The sequence below is a fragment of the Dasypus novemcinctus genome, chromosome 25 (genome assembly GCF_030445035.2).
Source record: "Dasypus novemcinctus isolate mDasNov1 chromosome 25, mDasNov1.1.hap2, whole genome shotgun sequence".
Taxonomy (NCBI): Eukaryota; Metazoa; Chordata; class Mammalia; order Cingulata; family Dasypodidae; genus Dasypus; species Dasypus novemcinctus.
Window position 1 is genome coordinate 51,523,928 of NC_080697.1, and position 26,604 is coordinate 51,550,531.

Below are 26,604 nucleotides of genomic sequence, written 5' to 3' on the forward strand. Positions count from 1 at the left end.
ATAATTTTAAAAATGTAATTTGTAACTGAAAATGAAATAGATGTTGCCTTTGATAAAACATGTCAACTGTCATGCTAACATATTTTGAATCGCTTTCTTTAAAACAGCTCCACTTTTCTCCCTGATTTACTTTACTGCACATAATATTACAATTTACACTTAAATTCATCCTGGTAAGATATTAAATGAATGTGGTTTATTTGTTAGAGAACTTTTAAAAAGTTGGTCGTACGGCAGCTGTCTATCTTTCCAGTTTCTTCTCCCTCTATGCCAGAATCCCCAACCCATCTCCCTCCAATATGCTTCAAATACATTGACCTTTTCAGCATTTCCCAAACCTGTAGGTCTTTTTCAGCCCTAGTATTTTGGCAAAAACTGAACTTCTGCCTGGAATGCGTATTCTTTTTGAAGAACTAAGGGTTCCTGAAGACTATTCTCAGGCACTTTCTAATTACCCTAGGCAAGATGAGGGTTCCCCCACTCCCAGGTTATTGCAGTATCCCGCAGATAATTCAGTTAAGACAAATTTATTACAGGCATCTCCTTTTCTCTGTATTTTACCAATTTCTAAACTTGAGTGCAGTCTTTCATCATTTCGTCTTTTTACTCCCAGAGCCTGGTACATAGCTTGTGAAATGTTTTGAATGAAAATATAAATTGATCCATATTAAAGTTAATTAAATATCTACATGTTTCAATTTCATAGGGATATTTCCAAATAATGATTTAAGTATTTGTTTTAGCTTAGGAGGAGTAAGATATTAGAAAATGTAGCACCAAGGATTTAATATTCAGGTTTCTAGCTATAGCTCTGCCATTAATTCATCTGATGATTTCAGTCAAGTCATTTTACCTCGATGTCATTTCTCTCATCTGTGAAACGAGAGTTATAGCCAATTACCTTAAAAGAATTTTTCAGCTCTAAAACTCTATTATTTTTCCTATAGATTTCAATGAACAAGGTGCTGTCTTACAAGCAGGCGCTTGATATGTCTTGTGATATTCAGTTACCAATGTAGTATTTATGAATACAGTTTCTAGTGTATTCAGTGACTAATTCTAAAAAAAAGTGACTTTCGATTATGTTTGTTCCTTTCCTACAACCAGGACACACTGAGTTGAGATTACATCTAATTCTTTTCATGTGAAAATGGGTCAACATTCCTTAAATCTTAATTGCATCCATGTGATTGTGCATGAGAGCAAACCTATTTCTGATCAGGTCTTCTCTTCAGGCTTTGCGGAAATGTTCACCAGTTCTTTCCTAAACCTGTATGATATATAGCTGCTAGAAAAGGATAGATAGAATGAACTCTGACTTCTCTCATTCAGCATAATGCCTTTGAGTTCCACCCATATTGCGTGTATTGATAGTTTGCTCTTGTTCATTGCTGAGTAGAATTCCCTGATATAATAATTCCACAGTGTGTTTATCCATTCACCCACTGAAAGACATTTACATTGTTTCCAGTTGGGGGCAATTATGAATAGAATTACTGTAGACATTCATGTAGTGTAAATTTTGTTTCTCTCAGATAATAACCAAGGTGTGGCATTGCTGCCTCATATGGTAGGTAAGCATGTGTTTAAGTTTACAATAAAGAAACTTACAAACTGTTTTCGAGAATGGCTACCATTTTCCATTCCCACTTCCATTCTCAAAATTTACATATCGTATAACTATATAAATGATATTCTGAAAAAAGACAAAACTATTACTCATGGAGATCAGATCAGTAGTTCAGAATTTAGGATGGGAAGGGTGATTAACTGTTCTTTACTCTGATTATTGTCATGGCTACTCACAATGTCATACGTGTATTAACATTTCTATATCTGAATGCATAAAGTCTATTTTACTGTATGCTCATTAAAAATACCAATTTGCTAAAACCTGGAGCAAAAAGAAAAAGAAAAAGAAAATGAATACTAACTCCAAGCATGCCACAAAGTTGTCAAAACATGAAATTGATGCAACATAGCACCTGCAATAAATTTTTCCTGCATTTTACTGCCAGGGACCTGAAGGAGAAGTGGTATATGAAACCAGATAAAACTCATTTTAACTGTAAGTTTAGAAAGTGAAAAGTAAATTCTACCCCTAAGACAAAAACTAGCCTAGACTTGATGTACTTTAAGGTCTTTAAGGTTCTTTAATACTCGTGAATTTTATAAATACAGCAGAAAGTGCAGAACATGCATAGTTACCGAAAATTTGTTTTAATTGACCATTTGACTTGAGTTGATACAGTGTGATCTGGAGATTAATGAGGATAAGTTAATACACTGCGTGTCATCTGCTCAGGCACCTGGACAGAATCATCAGTCTCAGGCATGGAGTAAAGTAACTTTGATAAGATTTGGGGCTGTCCTGATAAAAATTCTTGGTGTAAATTGGCAGACAGTGAGCTCCCAGTGTCAGAGTTAGAAGTCAGTTTCGTCATTAGAAAAACAAGGCAGAAGGAATGTACATTCTGGTCGTCCAGAAGACAATAATTACTACCTTAGATTTTGTGCATCTTCAAATGCAGCATTAGCCAGGTTTCCTGAGCAACTCAGCCTAGAAGGATCCCCGAGGTGCGGTGCTTTGTATTCAGCCTGGCATCCACACTGCTTCTTCCCACAGCCGGTACCATTTAAATGTACCTGATATGGACCAGTAAAGAGCTCAAAGATGGGCAGAAAGGATCAGGATTCTAATTTATAATTCAAGTTGACTCTGAAGTATGGGGGGTTTTTGTAGAAATCATTATTGTAATATAGTATGTAGCCTTAAATACAGAGATAAACGGTACATATGCTGAAGTTGTTATAATTTCCCCAATTGGTATCTAAGTGAAATTAAAGCAGGTGTTTGCTTTCTTTTCCTTTGATTCATGCAAACATTTATTTTAAACATGGCGGACTTTATTTACAGTGTTCAAAATCAGTTCTTGCAGGCTGGCACAGAAGATGACGTGTGTTTTATCAGTCCCTTACAATCTTTACCTTAAATTGACTAAAGATTATCAGTATTATAAAGAATGCATTTGTGGAACCCAAGGAAAAAATAACAGATCCAAGCCTCCTGAACTTGCATATTAAAAAAAAAAAAGTGGTAAGACCCTAAGGGAAGTTATTTTACAGGCATCTGCTTCTAAGCACACTTCCGACTGCTGACAAGTCAGCATCCAGTCCTGATGACGTGGCACAGTCCCGTATTTGGGTATGCACTCTCTGGAAATGGCATGAAAGCCCACGAAAAGAGAACTAGGAATGGTGGCCAAAGGAGTCCTGCTTGGTAGCCGGGAGCAGAGGAACATTTCAGAGGCAGAGCATTTGCCCCCTCTCCCAAACACGGGACCCCCTGGGCCCATATTTCTGCATCTTTGACCTAGCCACAGAAATCCACCGTGGCCAGCTCATTTCTCTTCTGGATTGAGCATGGTCCCTGCCGATGCCACCACGGGAGCCTGGCACCTCCAGCGACAGGGGTGATCTGGGAGCCTTACCCAGCAGTGCCGGGAGGCGCCTTCGCCTTCCCTGCCAGGCCCGAGACTGGCCTTCCCGAGGAGAGATACTGAGGTCAAGGAATCCACAAGGCAGGCCTGACGAAGGCGAGGGGCCGTGCCAGGAAAACTCCCTGTAGTTCTGGGATCCAGGACCCTCCCTCACCAGAGACTCACAGACAGTGACTAATATCTATAATATTGAAAGAAAATATTATTTAAAAATCTATAAATATTATAAAAAATTAATAAAATACATATTTATATATAAATATATATTATAAAAATATCATTAAAAATCTAAAATATTTAAAGAAAATATTAAAATTTATAAATATTAAAAGTATTATTAAAATATAAAAAACAATATTTAATACTTATAAAAATTTATAAATCTAAAAATATACACAAATATATATAAATATATATTATGAAAATATAAAAATATTTTTAAAAATCTATAATATTTAAAGAAAATATCATAATTTAAAAAAAAAATCCAGTTAGCAAGTGGGAGAGGGGGAAGACATGAGCAGAAATGTTTACCAAACAGAAAACCCAGAGGGCAAATAAATACGTGAAAATATGTTCAGCCCCTTTTGCCGTCAGGAAAATGCACACAAAAATCTCGGGGAGCGATCACCGCACACTGTCAGATGGCCAACGTAAGAAATGGTGACAATAGCGAAGGCTGGGGAGAATCTGGGGAGATCGGATCACTCAGGCGTCACTGGTGGGAGTGTAAAATCCTACGGCCGCGCTGGGAAAGAGTTTGGAAGTTTCTTTAAAAATCAAACATGCAACCAACACACAACCCAGCAATTGCTATCGTGTGCGTGTATCTGAGAGAAACAATGCTCATGTTTACATAAAAACCTGTACACAGGGAGCGGAGGTGGCTCAAGCCCTTGAGCAACTGCTTCCCACATGGGAGGTCCCGGGTTTGGTTCCTGGTGCCTCCTAATTAAAAAAGAAAGGCAAACAACAAGCAAAACAAAAAGCAAAAACCAACTCAGGGGAGGCGATGTGGCCCAGTGGTTGAGTGCCGTCTTCCCACATCTGAGGTCCTGGGTTCAATTTCCAGCCCTGGTACATCAAAAAATGAACAAACAAACAAAAAACTATATACAAATAGTCATAGCAACTTTATTTGTAACTGTTCAAATGTAGAATGAGCCCAGATGTCTTTAAGCCAAGAATGGTTAAACAAACGCTGCTATATTCATACCATGACATACTCAGCCACGAAAAGAACAAATGTTTGACACATGCACTCTCAGGGGAATAATGTTGGGTGAAAAAAGCAATCACATAAAGGTTACTATCTAATTATATTTATGTAACATTTTTGAAATGTCAAAATTACAGAGATGGAGAACAGATTTTAGCTGTCAGGAGTTAGGGAAGCAGAAGGATGGAGAGAGGGAGGTGGATGTGATTACAAATTGGAGGATGAGGATCCTCTGGTGATGGAAATGTCCTGTATCTTGACTATTGTGGTGTAATCATGCACTGAAGCAGGTGGTAAAATTTTATAGAACTTCATAATGTGAACAAATGACTACCAGTAAAACTGAGGAAATCTAAGATAGCTGGATTGTATCAAATGCAGATATTCTGGTTGTGCTCATTTTCTAGAGCTTTGCCAAGAGTTACCATCAGAACAGATGAGGCAAAGTACACAAAAGATTATGTATTATTATTTACAACTGCATGTGAATCTATACTTACGAATGAAATTTCCATTTTAAAATGTATATAGAACAGATGGAATTATTATTAGAATGGAGGTATGTGTGTGTGTGTGTGAGAGAGAGAGAGAGAGAGAGAGAGAAATAAAAAAGGAGAAGGGAAAAGAACCTTTACTTTAGCCCCGATGAAACAAAATACCAGGAAACAGCTGCTTTGTAGACAAAGTAACTAGACATCCTGAATAAGGCATAGAGCTCAACAGTAGTTTATATGACAAGGGAAAATAGCAGCATTCCAAAGCAAGACTCCACAGCAAGATCTTAAAAATGCTAGCAAATGTCAGCTTCACCTAAGAGAATGGTTTAATCACTTATAATGAGTTTGTTTAATACCTGAAGTTTTGCATAGTTGGAGGCAATAATGTTTAGATCATCTATCACTGTAGTTATAATTTATAGCAGCTGTCCTTTTTTGATCTTAAGGTAATTTCTCTCATGAACAACAAAGTGTCATTCATAAGGTCACACCTTTTTTAAGTTGAGTGACAAAGCCAGGGACTGAAACATAAATTCTTGATTTCAAGAGCAGGATTCTTTCTTTTGAAGCGCATTGGGGTGCCTTGGGTTCAAACATCAGATGGACGGCCTATTATCTAAGTGGCCATGACTTTAGACCTCTCCTTGTCTTCATCTACAGAACGGCAGTACCTTGGTCACAAGTTTGTCATGAGACAATGCAGTGCAGATTCGGTAAATAACAGTTCAATCTCCTCTTTCCTTCTTCTCTTTTAGTACATCCATTTCCAAAGACGATTCCAAACGCTGAGAAAGTCTCCATGGCAGACGTAATAACTATAGTAATATATCTTCTCTTTGCACCATACTTTTAAACATTTTTAAAACTATTTTTCCATTTAGTAATCCAGTTTAAACATACAACAGTACTTTGAGGTTGAAACATAAGATGTGGAGTCAGGGTTGCCTAATGCTGAATACATGCCACTTATTATTGTTAAAATGCATTAATTCCAGAAAAAAAAGATTAAATTTGGTTTTGAGGCTAATTTAAAGCCAAAACCCCATAATAATAACTCATAAATGCTTTCAAACAATGAATTTCTGAAAAGAGATGCTTAGCTCTTCAGGTCGACAATATATAATGAAAAGCCCATGCTTTTTTGGCTCCTTAAAGAAAACAACAATAGTAAGTAGGTATCTGTGAGACAATAGTCAGATAAGGTGGAAAATGACTTGGGGAACTTACTCAGCTCTCTGACCTGCAAAATAGCTAGAACAAAACTCCACCCTCTCCCCTGCCCCTACTGCACTTGGACTAAACTGTCCTTGGGCCCAATCTCCTGTAGAAAAGATTGCACCTGAAAGCAAATTTCCATGGCTTGTTTTCCCAGAAATCTCTGTAAGAGCTATCATCTGAAATCGAAAATGCCGTATCGAGTGATCTGTTAGAATGGAGCATTATGCTTTCACTAGCAAGGCCTCTCTCTGAACACCTTACATTGTCTGTATTCCCTCTTCCAACTCTTGGCTGTTAAGTCCAAGCAACGTCATTTAATTTATTGATAAATTTCAAGGCATGTTTTAGAAACAATATAAATAAATAGACATAGTTTAATCACAGAAAGGATACTTTACATCAATAAAATATCTAGGTGAATGTAGTTTGCAAACATTTAAAATTCTTATTTTTATCTACATAGAATGATATAAACATAGAATCAAATTTTAATAAGGAAAAAACGTTTTTTGTATCTGAGAATTCTTGGGACATGGGAATAAAGGATTTCCCAAGCAAGGGATCTCTTTCTAATGCTTGTTAAGTGTTTTAAAAGAGTTCCTGCGTGCATATAAATTGTGCTAAGTCATAAAAGAATATCCTTGGATGTATTATTAACTCTCAGGATCTTCAAAGCATTGTTAAAACCTCATTATTACTCATTTCTCACATTAATTTTTGATAAGAAAATAACACCAACATTTTGTAATTACCAGTTTTATTTATTTTTAAACTTGTTTGTAACCCATTAATGATGTGCATTTTAACAGTAGGAAATACAGAAGACTTAAAAAAAAATTCAGACCAAAGTCAACCCAAATATCCTTAGAAGATGTAACTTTTTTCTAAAACTAATACAAATAATGTTAGGAAGCCTAAAATTTATTTTGGCCTCTTGCATATGTTCAAAACCTCTCAGTATTTTTTTTCTTTCCCCCCAATTCCATTAATAAATAAAATTTTGATTAAAACAAATAAATAAATGTATTAAGAAGATAATCTTCTTTCCATAGTACAAAATATTACTTAAAATTTAAAACCATTTTATCATTATTACTATTAATTGGTATATATATTGCTAACAACTTATGAAATTGTTGCCAATAGACTGTGAACTCCTCAGAAGGAAGCCATCATTTATCTCCCCTCTCCCTTTGTCCTTAAGCCCTACCACAATGCCTGATATAAAGTAAATATTTCTCCCAGGAATCGAACAAGGAAGATTCTAAATAAGAAGAGAAAAAAAGCTAACGATGGCTAAATTTTCAGTGAAGAACAGCTATGCAACTTCAGTCTGGTAAATATAACCATATTCACATGCAAAGTCATTACAAGAACAATAATATGAACAGATATAGTTTTGATCATGTGATTCCAAACTTCTAAGAACCTAAGGACTGTACTTGACCTCTAATCATGAAAAAAAGAGAGGGCTGTGTATTCACTCCTGAACCCTTTTCAAGCTCTCCTCCAAAGCACTGAGATGTTTAGTGATTGACTCTTCTAATACTATCAAAGATATAATATATAAACACACACCTACATCCATTTGTAATATCTGAATATTTATGGCTGATCAGGAATCTTAATAAAAAGAGAGTGATGTCCTTTGACTCAGGACCTGTAGAACACCAGCAGGGAGAGGTGGAATCACAAAAATAACAAGGGTTGTGGCAGCATCTAGAAGCAAAGAGCAGTTTCAGCAATAATGGATTAATTGACCGTGAGGAAAAACCAGCATCCTCTCCACAATCTAGACAGATGGAGACTGTACTACTTGCTTACAGCCTTCTCTGATTCTGGCTCTTCACACTGACAGAGGAGGAGAAATAAAAATGGTGACCGGTGTTTGCAATCTACAGGACATTCTGATTCTAATGCAATTCCCCACTAACCAGCTCATAGTAACAGAAAGGGACAGACAGAAGTCACATAAGGGGTTATCTCCCAATGCAGATTTTCTGCACATTGTACCTGAGAAAAGTTTTCTTCTCGGAGAAAGCTCAGTAGAGAATTATTGAGGAAGGTTTCTAATTGTCTTCTAAGTCCATCATTCTGGAAAAATAGCTTGAGTAAAATTCATCTATTGCCTGGGATTGTTGGATTATTAAAAGAGCCCCCTAAAGTTCAGTTGTGCTCTATCTCCCTCTTTTTGCCTTGAGAGTTAAGAAAATAAAAAGCCATTAAGACTGGAAGTTTTAAGATAATATTTAGGGTGATTCTGTTAGGTTTTCTCACTTTTCAAATTTCTCTTGAAAATCAAGTTCTCATTAGAATTCCATAGACCTCCCCAAGGAAAGGAAACCTATAAAATATTTAGCCTGAGGTAGTCAATGCCAATGTTTGTTAAAGGTTGACTCTTATTTCAATCAAGGTGTGTATCATGAGATTCCATGATTCTATACACTGTCTGATATTTAAATTATCTCAGTGTATCTATCATTTCTCCAACTAGCTTATACACTCCATGCTGAGTATAATGTCTGGCATATAAGCACTAAAAGGTATTTATTGATTAATTCTCTAAAATTATTTGTTTATTCAAAGAGACCAGCTGTGATTCTCTGACTGTGCTCTACCCTTTTTCTGTAATTTTGTATACTTAGAAAATATATCAATGGCTTTTCCTCCCCTGTAGCTGATTAAAAGCCCAACTGATCTTTGTTACATTATGGTTCCCAAAGGACAACTCAGTTTGATTCAGTTTGTTATTCAGTTTTTCATTTATAGATTTGAGCTATTGAGAAGAGGTTCTAATAACACTTATGTCAGTGTAATACATAGTTTGCTATTGCTCTGTGAACAACAAAGAACATTACAAAGTGGGTACATGACTTTAGATATTTAATGGTGACCTAAGGGATTTTACACAACTTTACTCTGCCACATTTATATTTAAAATTTTGCATTTATTTAAACATTTCTCTCATTTATTTTAGTGATATCGTTTCTTAAATTAGATGTTATGGGAATAATAAAGTTCTTTATGTGTGGGTAACATTTCTTAGTTTTTCAACTACTTTCACATGCATTATTTCATTCTCCATCTCACCATAAGCAGGAAATGTTTATTATACATATTTTATAGCCATATTTTACAGATAGGTAAAATGACTTCCCTCTGGTCACAGAGATAATAAATAGCAGAGTGGGAACTAGAAGTTCCATATTCTAATTCCTAGCCCAATTTTATATCTATGCATTAGTATTCACTAATACTGCTTGAGCCAACAACAAGACAAGCTCATGTGTGAAAATCACCTGGGAAGCTTGCATACAGTAGAGATTTCTGGGGTCCACCCTGTAAGAATCTGTATTTTTATAAATTTCCTGAGAGTAATACAAAACAAAATCAATTCTCCCTTTTGAGAAAAAAAGGCATAATTATTTGGTGAGGGAATGGGGGAATAGAGACTTTCATATACTCTGGTAGAGGAAATTGATTAAAAAAAAATTTTGGAAGCATAATTGGAAAAACCTAACAATGTAAAATGAAGATACCCCTTATCTCTGTAATTCCTCTACTGGGGATTTTCCTGAAGACGTAAGTAGGAAGTATGAAAAGGTATATATACAAAATTGTTTACTGCAGAACTTCTTATGAAAGCAAAAGAATGTGGTGGTGGGGGGAAGAGGACTATCAATGAGAATCGGTTTAAAAAACACATGCCACATCCACATATAATGATCACGAGTATAAACATTAGAGCAGAGTAAATGAATTTCAATACTTGCTCCACCCAATATAAGGTCTGTGAATTTGGATAATTCCTTTAATCTATCTAATCATATTATTAACCTCAGATTCATATGATTATAGTGAGGACCAAATAAAATAATGTGTTGAGCACAGTGCATGGTACATAAGAATTAATACGTTAGTTATGATAGCAAAAGGGACATTACTATAATTGTTATCATAAGTAGGCGGCAGTACCATTATTTTAGCTATTATTAGCTATAGTAATCAGCAAGAAAACATACGAAGTGGATCGATATGTTTTGCTATGCAAAATGTACAAGATATAATACCTGAAAAAAATATGTCACCAAAATAGTCATAGTATGAGCCTGTTAAATTTTTAAAGGAATGTTCAGTTACAATTATTTTTTAAAATGTTAATTACTTCACAAGTTATTGGTAAATAAGAAAATAGTACTGATATTTTCTAGCCTATTAATAGACAAGCTTTCATATAAATAAAAAGAAGGCCTCGGTAATAAAAAAAAGTCACCAAGAAAAAAGGTGAAAACTCTGAAGGATGCCCTCCATTCATTAAAAAAGTTTCTGGCTTAATAGTTCCAAAAGCCACTACCTCAACTATCTGGAAAGTGGAATTCAGAAGAAGAAACTGAAGACAATTCCGTCTGTGCTAAAAACATTGATACATGAGGAAGGATGTCCTTAAATCATATTTCTAATTTTGAAAAAACACATCTTAAAAAGCTGACAAAAGTGGATGCCCTCAAGGCCTTACCTCTGTAAGTAACTGAAGAAGGTAAAGTGCTGCAGGGGATGGATAGGCTGTGACTCTAGTTGCAAATGCCAGTGGGCGATAAGTATGCAAATATTTATATTAGGCTGTTGTTTTTGCTAGGACTTGGGATACTCTAGAGCATAATTTTCCCACGATCTCCATCAATTTTACTATGCAGTTTTGCAGAGTGCAGGAGTTTTAGAAAGGCATATGGCATTATTGCAGAAAACACCTGTACTTCCCCAATACTGATAATATAATACCACAGGGAAGCAGAAGCAGAGGCGCTAAAGAGGAGGTGTTGAGTAAGAAACAAAATTCCCACTTTCTGCACTTCTATATATTCTAATTTTTTACTGTAAACACATATGTTAATAATTTGGACAAAATACCATCCTAAATTAGCTCTCATGTGAAATCAGATCTGGAAACCACAAGAACAAGAGTATATGACATCTATTAAATACCTGAGTCAGAATTGGAAGTCTATAGCAGAATTCCAAGTCTACATCCATTTCTGCACATTTAATCGATGCTTTAGACTAGAACATGAGCTAACTTAATACTTACACATATAAGACTGTTCTGGTGTCACCCACTTTCCCACCATCCCCCACTGTAAGAGTGTCGTAGCCTCGTTCCAGTTCAAACTCTTCAAAGGCAAGCTTGATGACCTAAAGGAAAGGCACAATATACTTATTTAGCATGATAGAAACTCTCCATAATTTTAAATATTGCAAATATTCAGATACAGTATTAATTTTTGCTCTTTAATTGCAACTTATTTCAAATAGTCATCAAGACTGTGTCGGCTGTTTTAAGTAGCTATACAGATAATTCTATACATTTGAGCATCATTTATAGAATTTTATGGGATTTAAAATTGCTGTTATTCACTCCAAGATATTTATTATCAGCTCTAAAATGAAAGTTAACAGTTTTTATACTCCAAGTCAAGTATCAATCAAATATTTGTTTTGACCTTTATAGGATTTGAGATAGCCTAAAGATAACTCAATTTAAGCAAAAGAAATGCTGATTATAATTAGAGATACATTTTGAGGATACTCAGAAAATGGAACACACTGAAATAAATATTTTTAGAGTTATATATATGCAGATATCATATAATGAAGTATATTAACATATGAAAAAGAACTTCTGAGGCTAGAAGTCATTCTCTATATTTAGCTTTGCAAAATCTCTTTTTATAAAGAACACTTTGGCATGATTGATATCATGACATCTAGACAAGACTGATTTATATCTGGCACAATATAAGATTCTATGCACTTCTCAGATTTGACATAGAATAGGAAAGTTAAAGACAGGGAAATTCTCCAAGATGACCTAATTTGGAGAACTGACCTAAATTGATACATGGGGCCAAACCTTTTCAGAGGGTTACAATTTTTAAAAACTCTTGATAATTCAGACAGTCTGAGACATAACTTATTTTCCATGACTGTAATTTTGCAATTAAAAAGTAGATTGGGGGGAGCAGATATAGCTCAAGGGGCCAAGCGCCTGCTTCCCATGTATGAGACCCTGGATTCCACTCCGGGTACCTACTAAAAAAAAATAGATTGGGGAAAATATCCAAAACTTAAGTAGATCACATACTTCAGCTATAATAACTAGAGTAATTTTTCCAGTTTTCAGATTTTGTCAATATTCTGCCTCCAGGGTCCCAGTTGATAATCAGCTTATCTATCCAAATGAAAAACTAATTATTAATTTAGCAAATATTTTAAATATCAATACCGATGATGTGCATAGCACTGATTTATGTAGTCACTGCAGTGGACTTAAAAAAGCTTAAAAAGAAGTATTTTTTGCTGCCTTCCAGTGATGCTAAGGTGCCAGATAAAAGGCATATAGAGAAAAATTTATTTAACAGAACAAAATGGTACACGACAAAGTACCAATAAATGTTCTAAATGTGAGAAAAGAAAGGGAAATAGAGCAAAGGTCAGAAGAATTTTGACAGGAATAAGGAAAAAGGTATTATGTTGTTCAGATCAAGGAAATGGTGGAGAAAAAAAGACTTTGACCTGCAAACATTAAATTTTATTTGGCAAAAGAAGGGAAAAATAAGGGTACAAAAATCTTTGGTTATTACAGCTTCCATGGAAGCAAATTATAATGTTGAAAAAATACATCCCTTTTTGTCAGTGAGTAAAATGCTTTGTGTGCCAGGTTAGAGAATTCGGAAGTCAAGCTAAGGGTGGTGATGTCTCTATAGGTGTTTGTTGTGAGTGAAGGTGATGGTGTAGGTGAAGATGATGGACATTTTTTAGGAAAATAAAGTAGCACAATGAAAGTGATGGTTTATCAAGAAATTGTTTGCATCAATTTATAGAAAATCAGAAGAGGCTGAAGACAGGAATCTTAAGAAGCTAGTATTATAATCCAAGAATAAAGTGGAAAAAAATGATTTGGGATGGTAGCCATGAAAATAGAAGAGGAACCTGAGCTCTGCAGAAAGAAGAAATGCTTTGGTGACTGATATTCAAGAAGAGATCAGAGATGTCCCGAAATTAGGTTAGAAGCATGGGAGACAAGAGAATAAATGAATGAGGAGGAAGGGATGGAAGACAGAGAAAGGATGAGAGAGAGAGAGAGAGAGGAGAATGAGAACGAGAGAGTGAGAGGAACAGGAAGAGAAGAAGCCAGATTGGGAACAGACTTTAATGGGACCGATTTCAGAATCAATCTTAAACTCTGGAATCTTGTAGAAAGGTCTCAAATGCCTATTTCTTAGACTTGAAAGAAAGGAGTAAGTGATACGAGGGGGAATGAAGGCTTTCCATTAAAATCCAATTTAAAGTGCACAATTCTGAAGAGGCTCTAAACAGGTGGTCTTATAAGCAATGCTAATATGGAATAAATTAATTTTGCTATTTGAAATTCTTACTAAAATTAGTGATATAGCCATTATAATTTAAAAAATAAACTATTTCAAATTGCAGTGTTTGTCTGAATGCATTATTTTAGCAATCTGATTTGAAACAGGTGTAGGTTTTGATAGCTGTTGAAAACCGGTATAAATATTGCATATTAAGTCTAGCACCTGATGATGGCCTTATTTCCATTTTTTTTTCTTCTTCATAGCTTGATTTTTAAATGGCCATGATCCAGTGATTAGAGAATAAACGAATGAAAGCCTCATCATTGAGGTGTGGAAGTTTCCACCACCTTTTGACCTGTTTACTCTGTCTTCACTTGTTTCCCAGTCCTGGAGCAAAACAAGGATCCTGCACAAGAGGCTGCGGGTTGCAGCTAGTTGATTTGTAGTGAGTCACAGGTAGGGGCCAGGCTACAGAAATGGACTTTCATTAGGGGGGAAAGAATTGCTCTTTTGTAATTCTTTTAAGTCAGGGCAAAGGTTCACAGAGAATGCTTTTGCCAGTGTTTAGTCTCAACAACCATCTTGGACGCTTGTCAAATGAAAATCAGTACCCAAGCTTTTAGTGTTCATTTGAAAAAGAAACCAAAGACCCAGTCTTGAGCACAGAACCTCGAGTTTACCAAAAAAGAGAACATTCTAAAAATATATCTGATGAAATATATATATATATATATATATATAATTTAGTATTAAGTTTGTAACATTTCTCAGAGATTGTCAGATGCAAATGAAAGATGAAGTTTGTAGAATAATAGATCTCTAAGATTATGAATAGTTCAGTTACACTTAGCCAAAATGGTTTCCTTAGCTTCCTTTAATATATGCTAACTCATTCCTCTACCCTAACTGACTCCTTTCATCTGCTCCTGCCGTTGGTCACTCCACATCTTCAGTTCTCTGCTTTATGTCCCTTTTTTAGTGATGCTCTCCATTCTTTATTAGAGTAGAGAAGTTGTAAGTTTACAGAAAAATCATGCATAAAATACAGGATTCCCATATGAACACGCTATTGTGAACACCTTCATTGGAGCGGTGTATTTGTTACAACTGATGAAACCACTTTTATATAATTGTACTGCTAACTGTAGTCTGTGGTTTAACTTAGGGTTCATTGTGTAGTGCAGTTTCATGGATTTTTAAAAACTTATATTGCATTATTTTATATACAACCTAACATTTCCCCTTTTAATCACATTCAGGTATATATTTCAGTGTTGTTAATTATGTTCACAATGTTGTGCTACCATCACCACCATCCATTACCAAAACTGGCCATAATTCCAATTAGGAACACTGTACATTTTAAGCCTTAACTCCCCGTTCCTATCTCCCATCCCCCTTCCTATCTCTTGGTAGCCTATATGCTAAGTCTGACTCTACGAGTTTACTTATACTGAATATTTCCTATCAGTGAGTTCATACAATATGTGTCCCTTTTGTCTGGCTTATTTCACTGAACATGATGTCATAAAGATTTATCCATGTCTTTGCAGGTATTAGAACATCATTCTTTTTATGGCTGAATAATATTTCCCTGTGAGTTTACACCACATTATATACCACTCTCATTGGTTGCTGGACACTTGGGTTGCTTTCACCTTTTGGCAATTGTGAATAATGTTGCTGTGAACATCCATGTGCAAATATCTGTTCAAGTTCCTGCTTTAAATTGTTTTGGGTTCATACCTAGGAGTGGGGTTGTTCTGGGGTATGCAGTAAATCTATAGTTAACTTTGTGAGGAACTGTCAAACTGTCTTGCACAGTGGCCACACCATTTTACATTGCCTCTAGAAAGGAAAGAGTGTTTCTATTTCTCCTTATCCTCTCAAAGACTTGGATTTTTTTTTAGTAGTAGTAGCAATTCTAATGGGTATGAAATGGTATCACATCATGGTTTTGGTTTGCATTTCCCTGATACCTCATGATCCTGAGCATCTTTTCATGTGCTTTATGGACATTTGTATATCTTCTTTAGAGAGCTGTCTATTCAAATATTTTGGCTATTTTTTAACTGGGTTGTCTATTGCTAAGCTGGAAAGATTTCTTTATATATTCTGAATATTAAACATTTATCAGGTATGTAGTTTCCAAATATTTTCTTCCATTGTGTAGTTTGTCATATGACTTTCATGATAAATTCCTTTGAGGCACTAATGTTTTTTATTTTGATGAAGTCACATTTATATACTTTTTTCTTTTGCTGTTTATGCTTTGTGTATAAAGTCCAAGAAACCATTGCCTAACACAATGTTTTGAAGATACTTCCTGATGTTTTCTTCTAGAAATTTGATCATTCTGGCTCTTATATTTTGGTCTTCAATTTATTTTGAGTTGATTTTGTTTAAGGTGTGATGTAGGGGTCCTCCTTCATTTTTTACAAATAGAAATCCAATTCTCCCAGCACCATTTGTTGAAGAGACTATTTTGTCCCAAGTCAGTAGTCTTTGTCCCTTTGTCAAAAATCATTTGGCCATAAATGTGAGGGTTGATTTCTGAGACCTTAATTTTATTCCATTGGTCTATATGTATTTCCTTGTGCCAGTACCATGCTGCTTCGATTGCTCTGGCTTTGGAATAAGTTTTAAGATCAGAAAGAGTGAGTCCTCCAACTTTCTTCTTCTTTTTCAAAATGGCTTTGGCTATTTGAGGTCCCTTAGCCTTACACATAAATTTAATGATTAGCTTTTATGTTTCTGTAAAGAAAGTTGATTGTATTTTTATTGGGATTGCATTGCATCTATAAATCATTTTCGGTAGAATTGACATCTTAAAAATATTTAGTCATCTAATCCATGAGCAGAAATGTCTTTCCATTGATTTAGGTCTTCTTTGATTTCTTTTAGCAATGTTTTTCATATTTCTGTGTACAAGTCCTTTATATCTTTGGTTAGATTTATTCCTAGATATTTGATTCTTTTAGTTGCCATTGTAAATGGAATTCTTAAAATTATTCCTTGCTTATGTACAGAAACACTAATGACTTTTGGGTGTTGATCTTGTACACTGCCAATTTGCTGAATTCATTTATTAGTTCTAGGAGATTAGCTGTAGGTTCTTCAGTATTTCCTGTATGTAGGATCATTGTATCTCCACATAGGGGAAAGTTTTACTTCTTCCTTTCCCTTTAATTATTTTTCTTGTCTAACTGCCCTGGAATAACTTCCAGTTCACTGCTGAATAACAGTGATGACAGTGGGCATCCTTGTCTTCTTCCTGATATAAGAGGGAAGCTTTCAGTCTTTCACCATTAGGTAGGATGTTAGTAGTGAGTTTTTCATATATGCCCTTTATCGTGTTGAGGAATTTTCATTCTATTCCCAGTTTTCTAAGTGTTTTATCAAGAAGAGGTGCTGGTTTTGTCAAATATCTTTCCTGCATCACATGAGGTGATCACATGTTTTTGTGTTCCTTCATGCTGTTAGTGTGGTGTATTATATTAATTGATTTTCTTACATTGAACTACTCTTTCATGCCAGGGATACAACCCACTTGATCATGGTTCATGGTGTTTAATTATTTTGATGTGTTGTTGCATTAGTTTTGCTAGTATTTTTTTTTAGGATTTTTGCATGTATATTCTCAAGATATATGTCAGTAGTTTTCTTTTCCTGAGGAATCTTTATCTGGCTTTGATATGAGGATTATGTTGGCCTTGAGCAATGAATTAGGGAGTGTAGCCTCTTCTTTAATTTTTTGAAAAAGTTTGAGAAAAATTATTGTTGTCTACTTTGTTTGGTAAGATTCCCTCTGGAACCATCTGGTCCTGGGCTTCTCTTTATTAGGAGCTTTTTGATTACTGAATCAATCTCTTTACTAGTAATTGTTTTCTTGAGATATTTTTCTTTTTGAGTCAGTGTGTTTCTTAAGAATTTGCCCATTTCATCAAGGTTTTCAAATTTTTTGGCATATAGTTGTTCAGAGTATCTTCTAATACTCTTTTTTTATATCAGTAGGGTCAGTAGTAATGCCTCTTTTTGTTTCTAATTTTTGCTATTTGTGTCTTCTTTTTTTTTGTTTTTTGCCAGTCTAGCTAAAGATGTATCAATTTGTTGATCTTTTCAAAGAGCCAAATTTTGCTTTGGTTAATTCTCTCTACTGATTTATTTATTCTCTATTTTATGTGTCTCCACTCTAATCTTTATTTATTTCCTTCTGTTTCCTTTGAGTTTAGTTTGCTCTTTTTTATTAGTTCTTCCAATTTTGAGATTAGGTTTCTGATTTGATTTCTCTCTTCTTTTTGCATGTGCACACTTACAGGTATAACTTTCCCTCTCAGTACTAAATTGCTGCATCCCATAAACTGGTATGTTGTATTTTAATTTTTATTCACCTCAAGATATTTCCTAATTTCCCTTGTGATTTCCTCTTTAACCCATTGGTTATTTGAGAATATGTTCTTTAATTTTAACATATTAGTGAATTTTCCATTTCTTCCTCTGTTTTGATTTCTAGCTTCATTAAGTTGTGGTTGATAAGATACATTGTATGATTTCAATATTTTAAATTTATCGCACTTGTTTTGTGACCTAAGAAATGGTCTATCCTGGAGAATCTTTGTGCACTCAAGAAGAATGTGTATTCTGTTTTTGAGTGAAGTGTTCTCTCTCTGTCTCTCTCTCTCTATATATATATATATCTATATATAAGGACTTGTTGGTTTAGAATATTATTAAAATCTTTTATTTCCTTATTTTTATTATGTCTAGATGGTCTATCCAGTATTGAAAATGGTGAATTAATGTCTCCTAATATTAATTCAGAACCATCAGTTTCCCCCTTCACATCTGTCAGTAATTGTTTTATATATTTTGGGGCTCTTCTGTTATGAGCATATATAACACGTAACATTATTCTGTTATGTGCATATATAATTATTAATTGTTACATCTTCTTGTTAAATTTACCCCTTTATAATGATGGACTTTCTTCCTAGTAACTGTTTTTCACTTAAAGTCTATTTTACCTGATGTTAGCGTAGTCACCCCAGTTATCCTTTGTTTACTACTTGCATATTATATTTTTTTCCATCCTTTCACTTTCAACCTACTTGTGTCTTTGAATTTAAGATGAGTTTCTTGCAGACAGCATATAGTTTGGTCATGCTTCTTTATCCATTCTGCTAGTCTCTGCCTTTTGCCTTAAAGTTTAATCCATTTACATTTAAAGTCAATACTGATAATGCCAGACTTCCTTTTGCCATTTTGCTAGTCTTTGTAAGCCTTATATCTTTTTTGTCCCTCAATTCTTCCATTAATGTCTACTGTAATATTTATTTGATATTTTTGTATTGTTCCATATTGCATGACTTTTCATTTCTTCCTGGAAATATTTTTTATATATTTTCTCTGTAGTTATCATTGGGTTAAATTTTAGCATCCTAAATATATAACAATGCAAAATACCAACTTGACTTCAAGAATACACATGTACTTTTCCTATATGTTTCCAACCTCCAACCTTTGGTTTACTACTTACTGATAATATCTCTGTACATTGCATGACCAAACCACAGATTTATCATTCCTTTTTATGCATTTGCATTTTAGTACCTGTAAGAAGTGGAGTTACATACAAAATATACAATACAATAGTTTTGGCATTTATAATTACCTAAATGTTTATCTTTACCAGACAGCTTTATTTCTTTATGCTGCTTTAAACCACTGTCCATTTTTTTTTCCTTTCAATCTGAAAAACTCCTTTTACTAATGTTTCTAGAGCAGGTCTAATGGTGATGGACTCTTACAGCTTTTGTTTATCTGGGAATGCCTTAATCTTTCCCTCATTTTTGGAATAAGTTTTGCTGGATATAAAATTCTTGATTGACAAGTGTTTTTCCCTGCACTTTAAGTATTTCAACCCACTATCATCTTGCCTCCATGATTTCTGATCAGAAATCAGCACTCAATCTAATTGGGCCTCCCTTTTACATAACATATTTCTTTTCTCTTGCAACTCTCAGAACTCATTACTTGTCCTCTGCATTCAACAGTATGATATCAAGGAATGTTTATTCTATATTGTGTTCTCTTGACTTCCTGAGTGTCCATATTCTTGTCTTTTGCTACGTTTTGGGGAGTTTTCTGTCATTATTTCTTTGAATATTCCTTCAGTGCCTTTCTCTCTTCACTTTCTGGGTCTCTCATAATAGATACACTGGTGTATTTTTGTTGTCCCAGATATTTCTTAGATCATTTCTACTTTTTATGATTCTTTTCTCTTTCCATTCTTCAGCCTGACTCATTTCAACTGTCTTGTCTCAGGGTTCACTTATTCCTTCTTCTGCCAGCTACAGTTTGCTGCTGAAACCTACTTGAGCAATTTTCATTTCAGTTTTTGTGGTCTTCAACTCCAGTAGCTCTGTTTGGTTCCTTTTAAAAATTTCTATCTCTTTACTAAGATTCTCATATTTCTCAGACAATGTTTTCCTGATATTCTTTAGTTCTTTCTCTGTATTTTTCATTTATTTCCTTGTGCATTCTTAAGATCATTTTTCTAATGTCTTTGATCAGTATCTCCACAGTCTAGTGTTCTTAATGGTGATGTCTTGATTACAATCTTCTTCCTTTGCATGGACCCATCATTTCCTGTTTCTTTGTCTTATAGTCTTTTTTTGCACATTAAACATTTATCATTGTAAATGTTAGCTCTGAAGGAACATGATCAGACTATTGTCACTAACTATGGTCCATAGCATACATTCGGTATATGTTCCTTCACAATCTGTAACAAATGGTCCCCATTGATGTAAGGTATTGGTGGAGGGGTGATATATGGGAAGTCTGCACATTATGTATGATTGTTTTTAAGTGCACAACTTCTCTAATACAATAAATATAAATAAAAAATGTTAACTCTGGTATTTATTCCTAGAAATTTCTGCTTCCTGATTTTTTAAGCAGCTGGTAATATGGCGGAGATTTTCTTGAGTGTTATCTTTCCTTTCAGGAAGGTCCGCCAAAGACAAATGTGAAGTGCATGGTTCTCTCTGTCTTTTCTGGTTCTGAGTTGTCCCCAGGCTTGTGTTTAGTAATTACTTTGGCATTATCCTGTTTGCAGGAATTTGAATGACCCTTCTGTTTCCCATGAGACAGACCTAATCCTTACCCTGGATTGCCCTGGGTCATCTGCCTCAATAGTTACTTTTACTGCTTTCCTTGTCTCAAGCTGATTTATCCTGGATATAAATCCATGGTGGGGAAGCATGCCAGGGAGTTGCTTCCCAGTTCAGTCTTTCCCAGCCAGAACAAGGCCAAGGATCATGAATGGGGCATAGCCAACTCCAAACTGACCTGGGGAGGTGATCAGGAAGGCACCAGGAGCTTCCTCCATGACTCCCCATAGCTTCACTTTCTTAACTGGCCATATGATGCAGTCCTTCAACAGTCCCCTGCAGCTCTGAAGAATCATAGCATCCTTATGTCTCCCCAGCTGCCTTTGTGTGGGGTGGGATAGAACACTGGCCACCCTCAGAGCCCAGACCCCAGCAATCAGATATTACTAATCAAAGCTGTGATTAATGCTCAGCTGATAGGGGAAAGTGGATTTTCATGTCTCTTTCTGTCACCAATGGGCTAGCAAGTGAGGGATGGTCACCTGTAACCACAGAAAGCAGAAGCAATTTACTAGTCTTCACCAAGCTTTACGAACTTCTTTATCTCATTTCTCCTTGAATGCTATATAGTGATCTACTAGACTCCAAAGTTTTGAAATAGTTCTTTCCGAAAGTTCTTGCCTGCTTAATAGTTAACCTTTTGGGGGCACTGAATCCTGGGGCTTCCCACTCCACCTGCTTCCCACAACCCCCTCTTCTGACCATTCTTTATGAAGAAGTTAGTCACATGTCAATCTCCTTATTACATTTCCTTTTAGAAATTTCTGGTTGGTTTGCTTGCACTGCTTGTCTCACATAGTTCCTCAAAAGCAGCATGTGGGCAAGAACTATGTATTTTTGACCCACTGAGCACAGTGACTGTCTCAGCCTACAAAGATTTATTGAATGCCTACCCTATCCTTGACAGTACTGGGAATGGAAATGTAAATAAGATGAACAAAGTTCTAACCTTCCAAAAATGTAAAATCCAGTGAGGATCTTTTGAGAAATACAAAACAAGGAATTTTATCCTGCACAGATAAAGATTTCTTAATGACAATAGATAAAGTCATTCATTTTCCAACCTCAAAAGAGATTTTTGAGAAAGAAATGCTACTCATTCAGGTGTTTTGTGGAATTTAAAAAATATATTCTTGGTGTTTTATCATATTTTCTCAGATCTTACCACTTCTAAGAATCTCAGTGTTATATCAAAGATGTTCTGAGCAAGTTCTCTTTACCAACTTCCTTTTTGATTATCAACCATATTTTAAAACCTACAGACTTTATGAGAAAGAACACTGCCTACCCCTCCCTTAAATATTTACAAATATTTCTAAAAATATATTGATGGTTTTATTCCAACCATTTTCAGGAGAAATGTGTAATTATTATACATGTTCTAGACTTTAAAACATTTCAAGAGGTTTATTTTATGGGAAGAATTAAAAGTATATTAGAGTGTTAATTTTCCATATGCTTTTCCATACTTGTCCTTATCTTTGTTTCATTCATTTATCTTTTATTACTTCATATAGTCAAGTTAACATACAGACTTTTGTTATGGACAAGCATTGTGCAAACATTTCATTATTAAATGTACATTTAAAATGTACTGATTACCACCACTCAAACTGTGGTGTACTTATAAAGTGTCCTGTTAAAAGTGCAAGTCACTAATTCATTTTTCCCTAAGTGCAAAATCCATTTCTAGATTAAATGGAACCATATGAATTTTGCAACTGGTACTATCGTTGAACTTAAATATTTAAAATGATGGTGGGGGAAAAATAAAAAATGAAAAATAAAAAATAAAAATGATGGTGGGGGAAGGCTTGAAAAACATTCTGCTCTCCTACTCCTGATTTAGAATATTCATTTTTAAAATCCAGACTAGAAATAGACAGTTTCACCTCTCAGAATGATTCAATCATTGTTAAAACTGAGTTACTTTCTATGTCTATGAGTAGAACTATGACAATCCCTACACCTTAGCCTGTATCTAAGACTTGTGATTTCCTCATGTTGTAGAAATAAATTATGTGATTTCATCTGAAAGTGTTTCGGTAAATTTAGAGTGAAACAGAAATGTTAAATGATGGTGAATTTTAAATAAATTTATATTTTTTCTTTTTTTTTACTTTGCTAATAAGACTTGAAAAGAAAGATATGTTATACTGCCATACCTTGAACATAATGTGCCTATTGGTCATTTTATACAAGCATAATTTAAAAAATGCCAATTAATACAGATTTTTTAAAAAGACTGCATAAGACTGGTCTGTGCCAAAAAAACAGCTATAGATTTTTAAAAACAAAATTGTATATTTCTATCAGCATTTTGATCATTTATTTTATATGATTAACTCAAAGTAAATGCTTAATTTTCAAACTTTCCAAACCCATAAAACCTGTATCTAATTTTCTTTTCTCTTCATCTCCCTTGTCTTAATTCTCTTAAGAGGTACTACCCACTATTTTTCTACCTACTATTATAATACTTAAGCTTTCTTATTAAAGTGGTAAGGGAAGGATCTAAATACAGAAAAATGGGATTTTTTTTAGTTACTCTGTCAATAGTAATAGAAGCATCAATGAGCCTGGTATATCTTACTGTATATAAACAGATGACACTGAACTACATCCTTGTGAAATCTATAACTTAAACAATGGATTTGTTAAAGCTAGCTTAAGCATACTGCCAAATATTTCACATCTCTATAGTGCCATCTTGCTGCCAGGATTTTAGTATGCACTTAATTTACACTCCAAACAGAAGGAATTAGCTAAAACTGCACCACAGATTAGAGCTAAAAGTTTCCAGCCATGCTCAAATAAAACAACACTCTTCAGACTGCTTAAAATATGCTTGCTATATTCAATTGTTCTAATAACTCTTTGTTTTATTTTATTAAAAAAAATTTTTTTGGTCCTTTAAGGGCTCTCATGATATTGTGTAAAAAAGAACATTACATCTTGCTCCTAGAAACAGCAACTGAAGTGGACACATTCAGGAGGAAAACTGTGGCAATTTCGAGACTTTTATTTTCCCCATTGTGTGCAGCGACCTGGGCAAAGAGGGGCGTAGGCAAGTAGCTCTCATCACTTCTTCCCTTTTCCTCTCTAGGAGTTCACACCTTCTAGCCAAGAAAGAACCAGTCCCACTCAATATCTTTTTTCCATATGGAAATTCTTTGGAGGGATGACTGCTATGAGTGATCACCTGCTCATTTGTTGATTTTATACACAACCTTTTTTTTTTTAATCTCATTGCTTAAGGCTGAGCCTCAGCTCCATTCAAGAGAGCAACTCTGCAAGCACTCATGGACATGGGCAAATACATACACATGCACACGCATACACACACAGGATTTTGAAATAAATACAGCAAAGGAGCTGTAGTACTCTTCTAAATTAACATTCAATCTGTAGCATAGAATAGCCATGTTAATAAGCACATTGGAATCTTTTTGGTGGTTTTAAACATGGCAATATCCACAATACGTTTCCAGAAAAGGCACATGATTTCTCATGATATAGTAGTTTCTAAAGAAGAATTACAAAAGGTCAAAGGACTTCACAATACTTGGTGGCATGGAAAAGTTGAAACTGAAAGCATTTTAGAACAACCTCAAACAGAATTCCCAAATCATTACTATGATATGATAACATGTCTGACATAGCTTTAGTCAGACTGCGGGGTACAGAGATTTTTCAAATCTGACAAAGTTAGAGAGACATGTGAATACATGAGAGTTGTCTCTGAAATTCCAGAAGAGTCAAAACCTAAGAGTAAACAAGATGTCCCTGCACTAAGCATTTATGCGTAGGATATATGATATTTGCTTAAAGACTGTACTGTATCAAGATGATCCACCACTAATTTAACTGCCTCCTAGAACAAGCTCTGTCCACATCACAGAAGGACAATGGAATCTAGATTCTATCGAAAATATCATCTACAATGCCTAATATGACATCAAGTATAACTAGACATATGAGCAGTAGGGAAATACAATCCCTGACCAATAGAAATACATATAAACCCTTGTTGTAAACAACTTCTCTTTTCTCTTTTTCCTCTTTTTCCTTTTGAAAATCCTTTTCTGATAGTCCCAACTTGTGACACAATTTAGGTTGCAACCTGAATCTATGCTCCCCAAATTGAGATTCTAAAACCCCAAATAAATGCTTTTGTCGCTTTGTAGTTCAGTTTATTTCGTGATCGACAGTACAAATTAGAACTGCTTCTCCAAAAATTTTTAAAGGAATAAAGATGCTAATTTTTTGAGTCATAAAGTTTTAAAAAAAAGGTCCATAATAACATTCAAATGAGAAAAATAGCTTGAGAAATTGAGGGATGTTTTATTGAAAAATATCTGAAACAGAAAACAGAATTTGAATGAAAGTATAAGAGCCATGATCATTGACAATATTTATCATGAGATGAATTTTTTAAATTACACTTCATCTTGTTACTCCCTACCTTTAATCTTTAAAATGGAGAAAAGAGAAATAGACAATGATTGGAGATCAATGGGACTGGTGTAATAGTGAACCTTTAAATATTCATTTAAAAACAAATGTGAAAATGTTCTGAGAATCAAAAGGAGAAAGGGCTCAATTTAGTTGCAATTTATCAGGGAAAAAAAAGCCACTCATGAGCCCATTTATATAATAAGCCCATCTCTCCACATTCAATTAAGTCAAATAAATTTAAAGGTATCAATTGATCTTCTTTGCATCCTGCCCCGAGGCACTCCTGCCTCATCAACAGCTTTATTTCTTCTTTTGCCTTCTGTTTTGGTGTCATTAAACGACATCCATTTTTTGTTTTTGAAAAACTGATTTAACCAGAAATTGCAATGACAGAAAGAGAAAAGGAATAAGAGAAAGATTTCAGAACTGAAAGTGTGTTTTTATTTTTTCTAATAAAATTAAAATCAGCAAGACCTTACACTTAGAGCGAGATGATTTATAGATGTATATGACCAGAAACTGTAGGTTTGAAATCCATAGGACAGGGAAGGAGAATATAGAATACAAAGGAAGAAGTTATTTTTGTTGCATTAAATTTCTAGTTATTGATTAGAATGACTTTCAAACAATGAAATTCCTCATAAAGAGCATGATAACAAGACTATAAGACTATATATGGCATTATTTAACATAGTTGCAAATAGCAATTTATTACACATTTAAAGGAAAATTTAAACTTTCTCACAAAATGAAAATTGTCAAATAATTTTTTATCAATTTTGGTGATTTATCAAAAAGTTTCTAAGAACCAACCACAAAACATCTAAAAAAAGCATAATTCATTATAAAGAGACAGCCTATCCAAATGTATGTACCATAGATACTGGATAAATATAAATGTAAATTTCCCTCAGAGAAACAAACCTAAGCTTTTACAACATGTGCTCATGACCAGCAATACATAGTGAGAAATTACATGCCTGTGTGGGTTCTAATCTAGAAAGAAGGGTACCTTTGTTTGTTTTTGTTTTTATTTTTGTTTTTTAATTCTCCAAGTAATCTTTTTTCCTGTATTTTTTCATTTTATTGAAGTGTATCATTCATACATGAAAATACATAAACAGCAAATATATAGTAAAAGTTGTGAACTTACAACACAAACTGGCATA

The 26,604-nt window shown here is 34.5% G+C and overlaps 1 protein-coding gene across 1 annotated transcript in view; it reads right to left on the reverse strand.

Annotated features, from left to right (window-relative positions):
• Window positions 1–26,604, reverse strand: part of CSMD1 (CUB and Sushi multiple domains 1) — a 2,093,507-nt gene that overhangs the window by 523,936 nt on the left and 1,542,967 nt on the right. Inside the window, exon 11 of the mRNA XM_058288018.2 lies at window positions 11,522–11,625. Coding sequence (XP_058144001.1) covers window positions 11,522–11,625 — 104 coding nt within the window. The remainder of the gene's footprint in view (window positions 1–11,521; window positions 11,626–26,604) is intronic.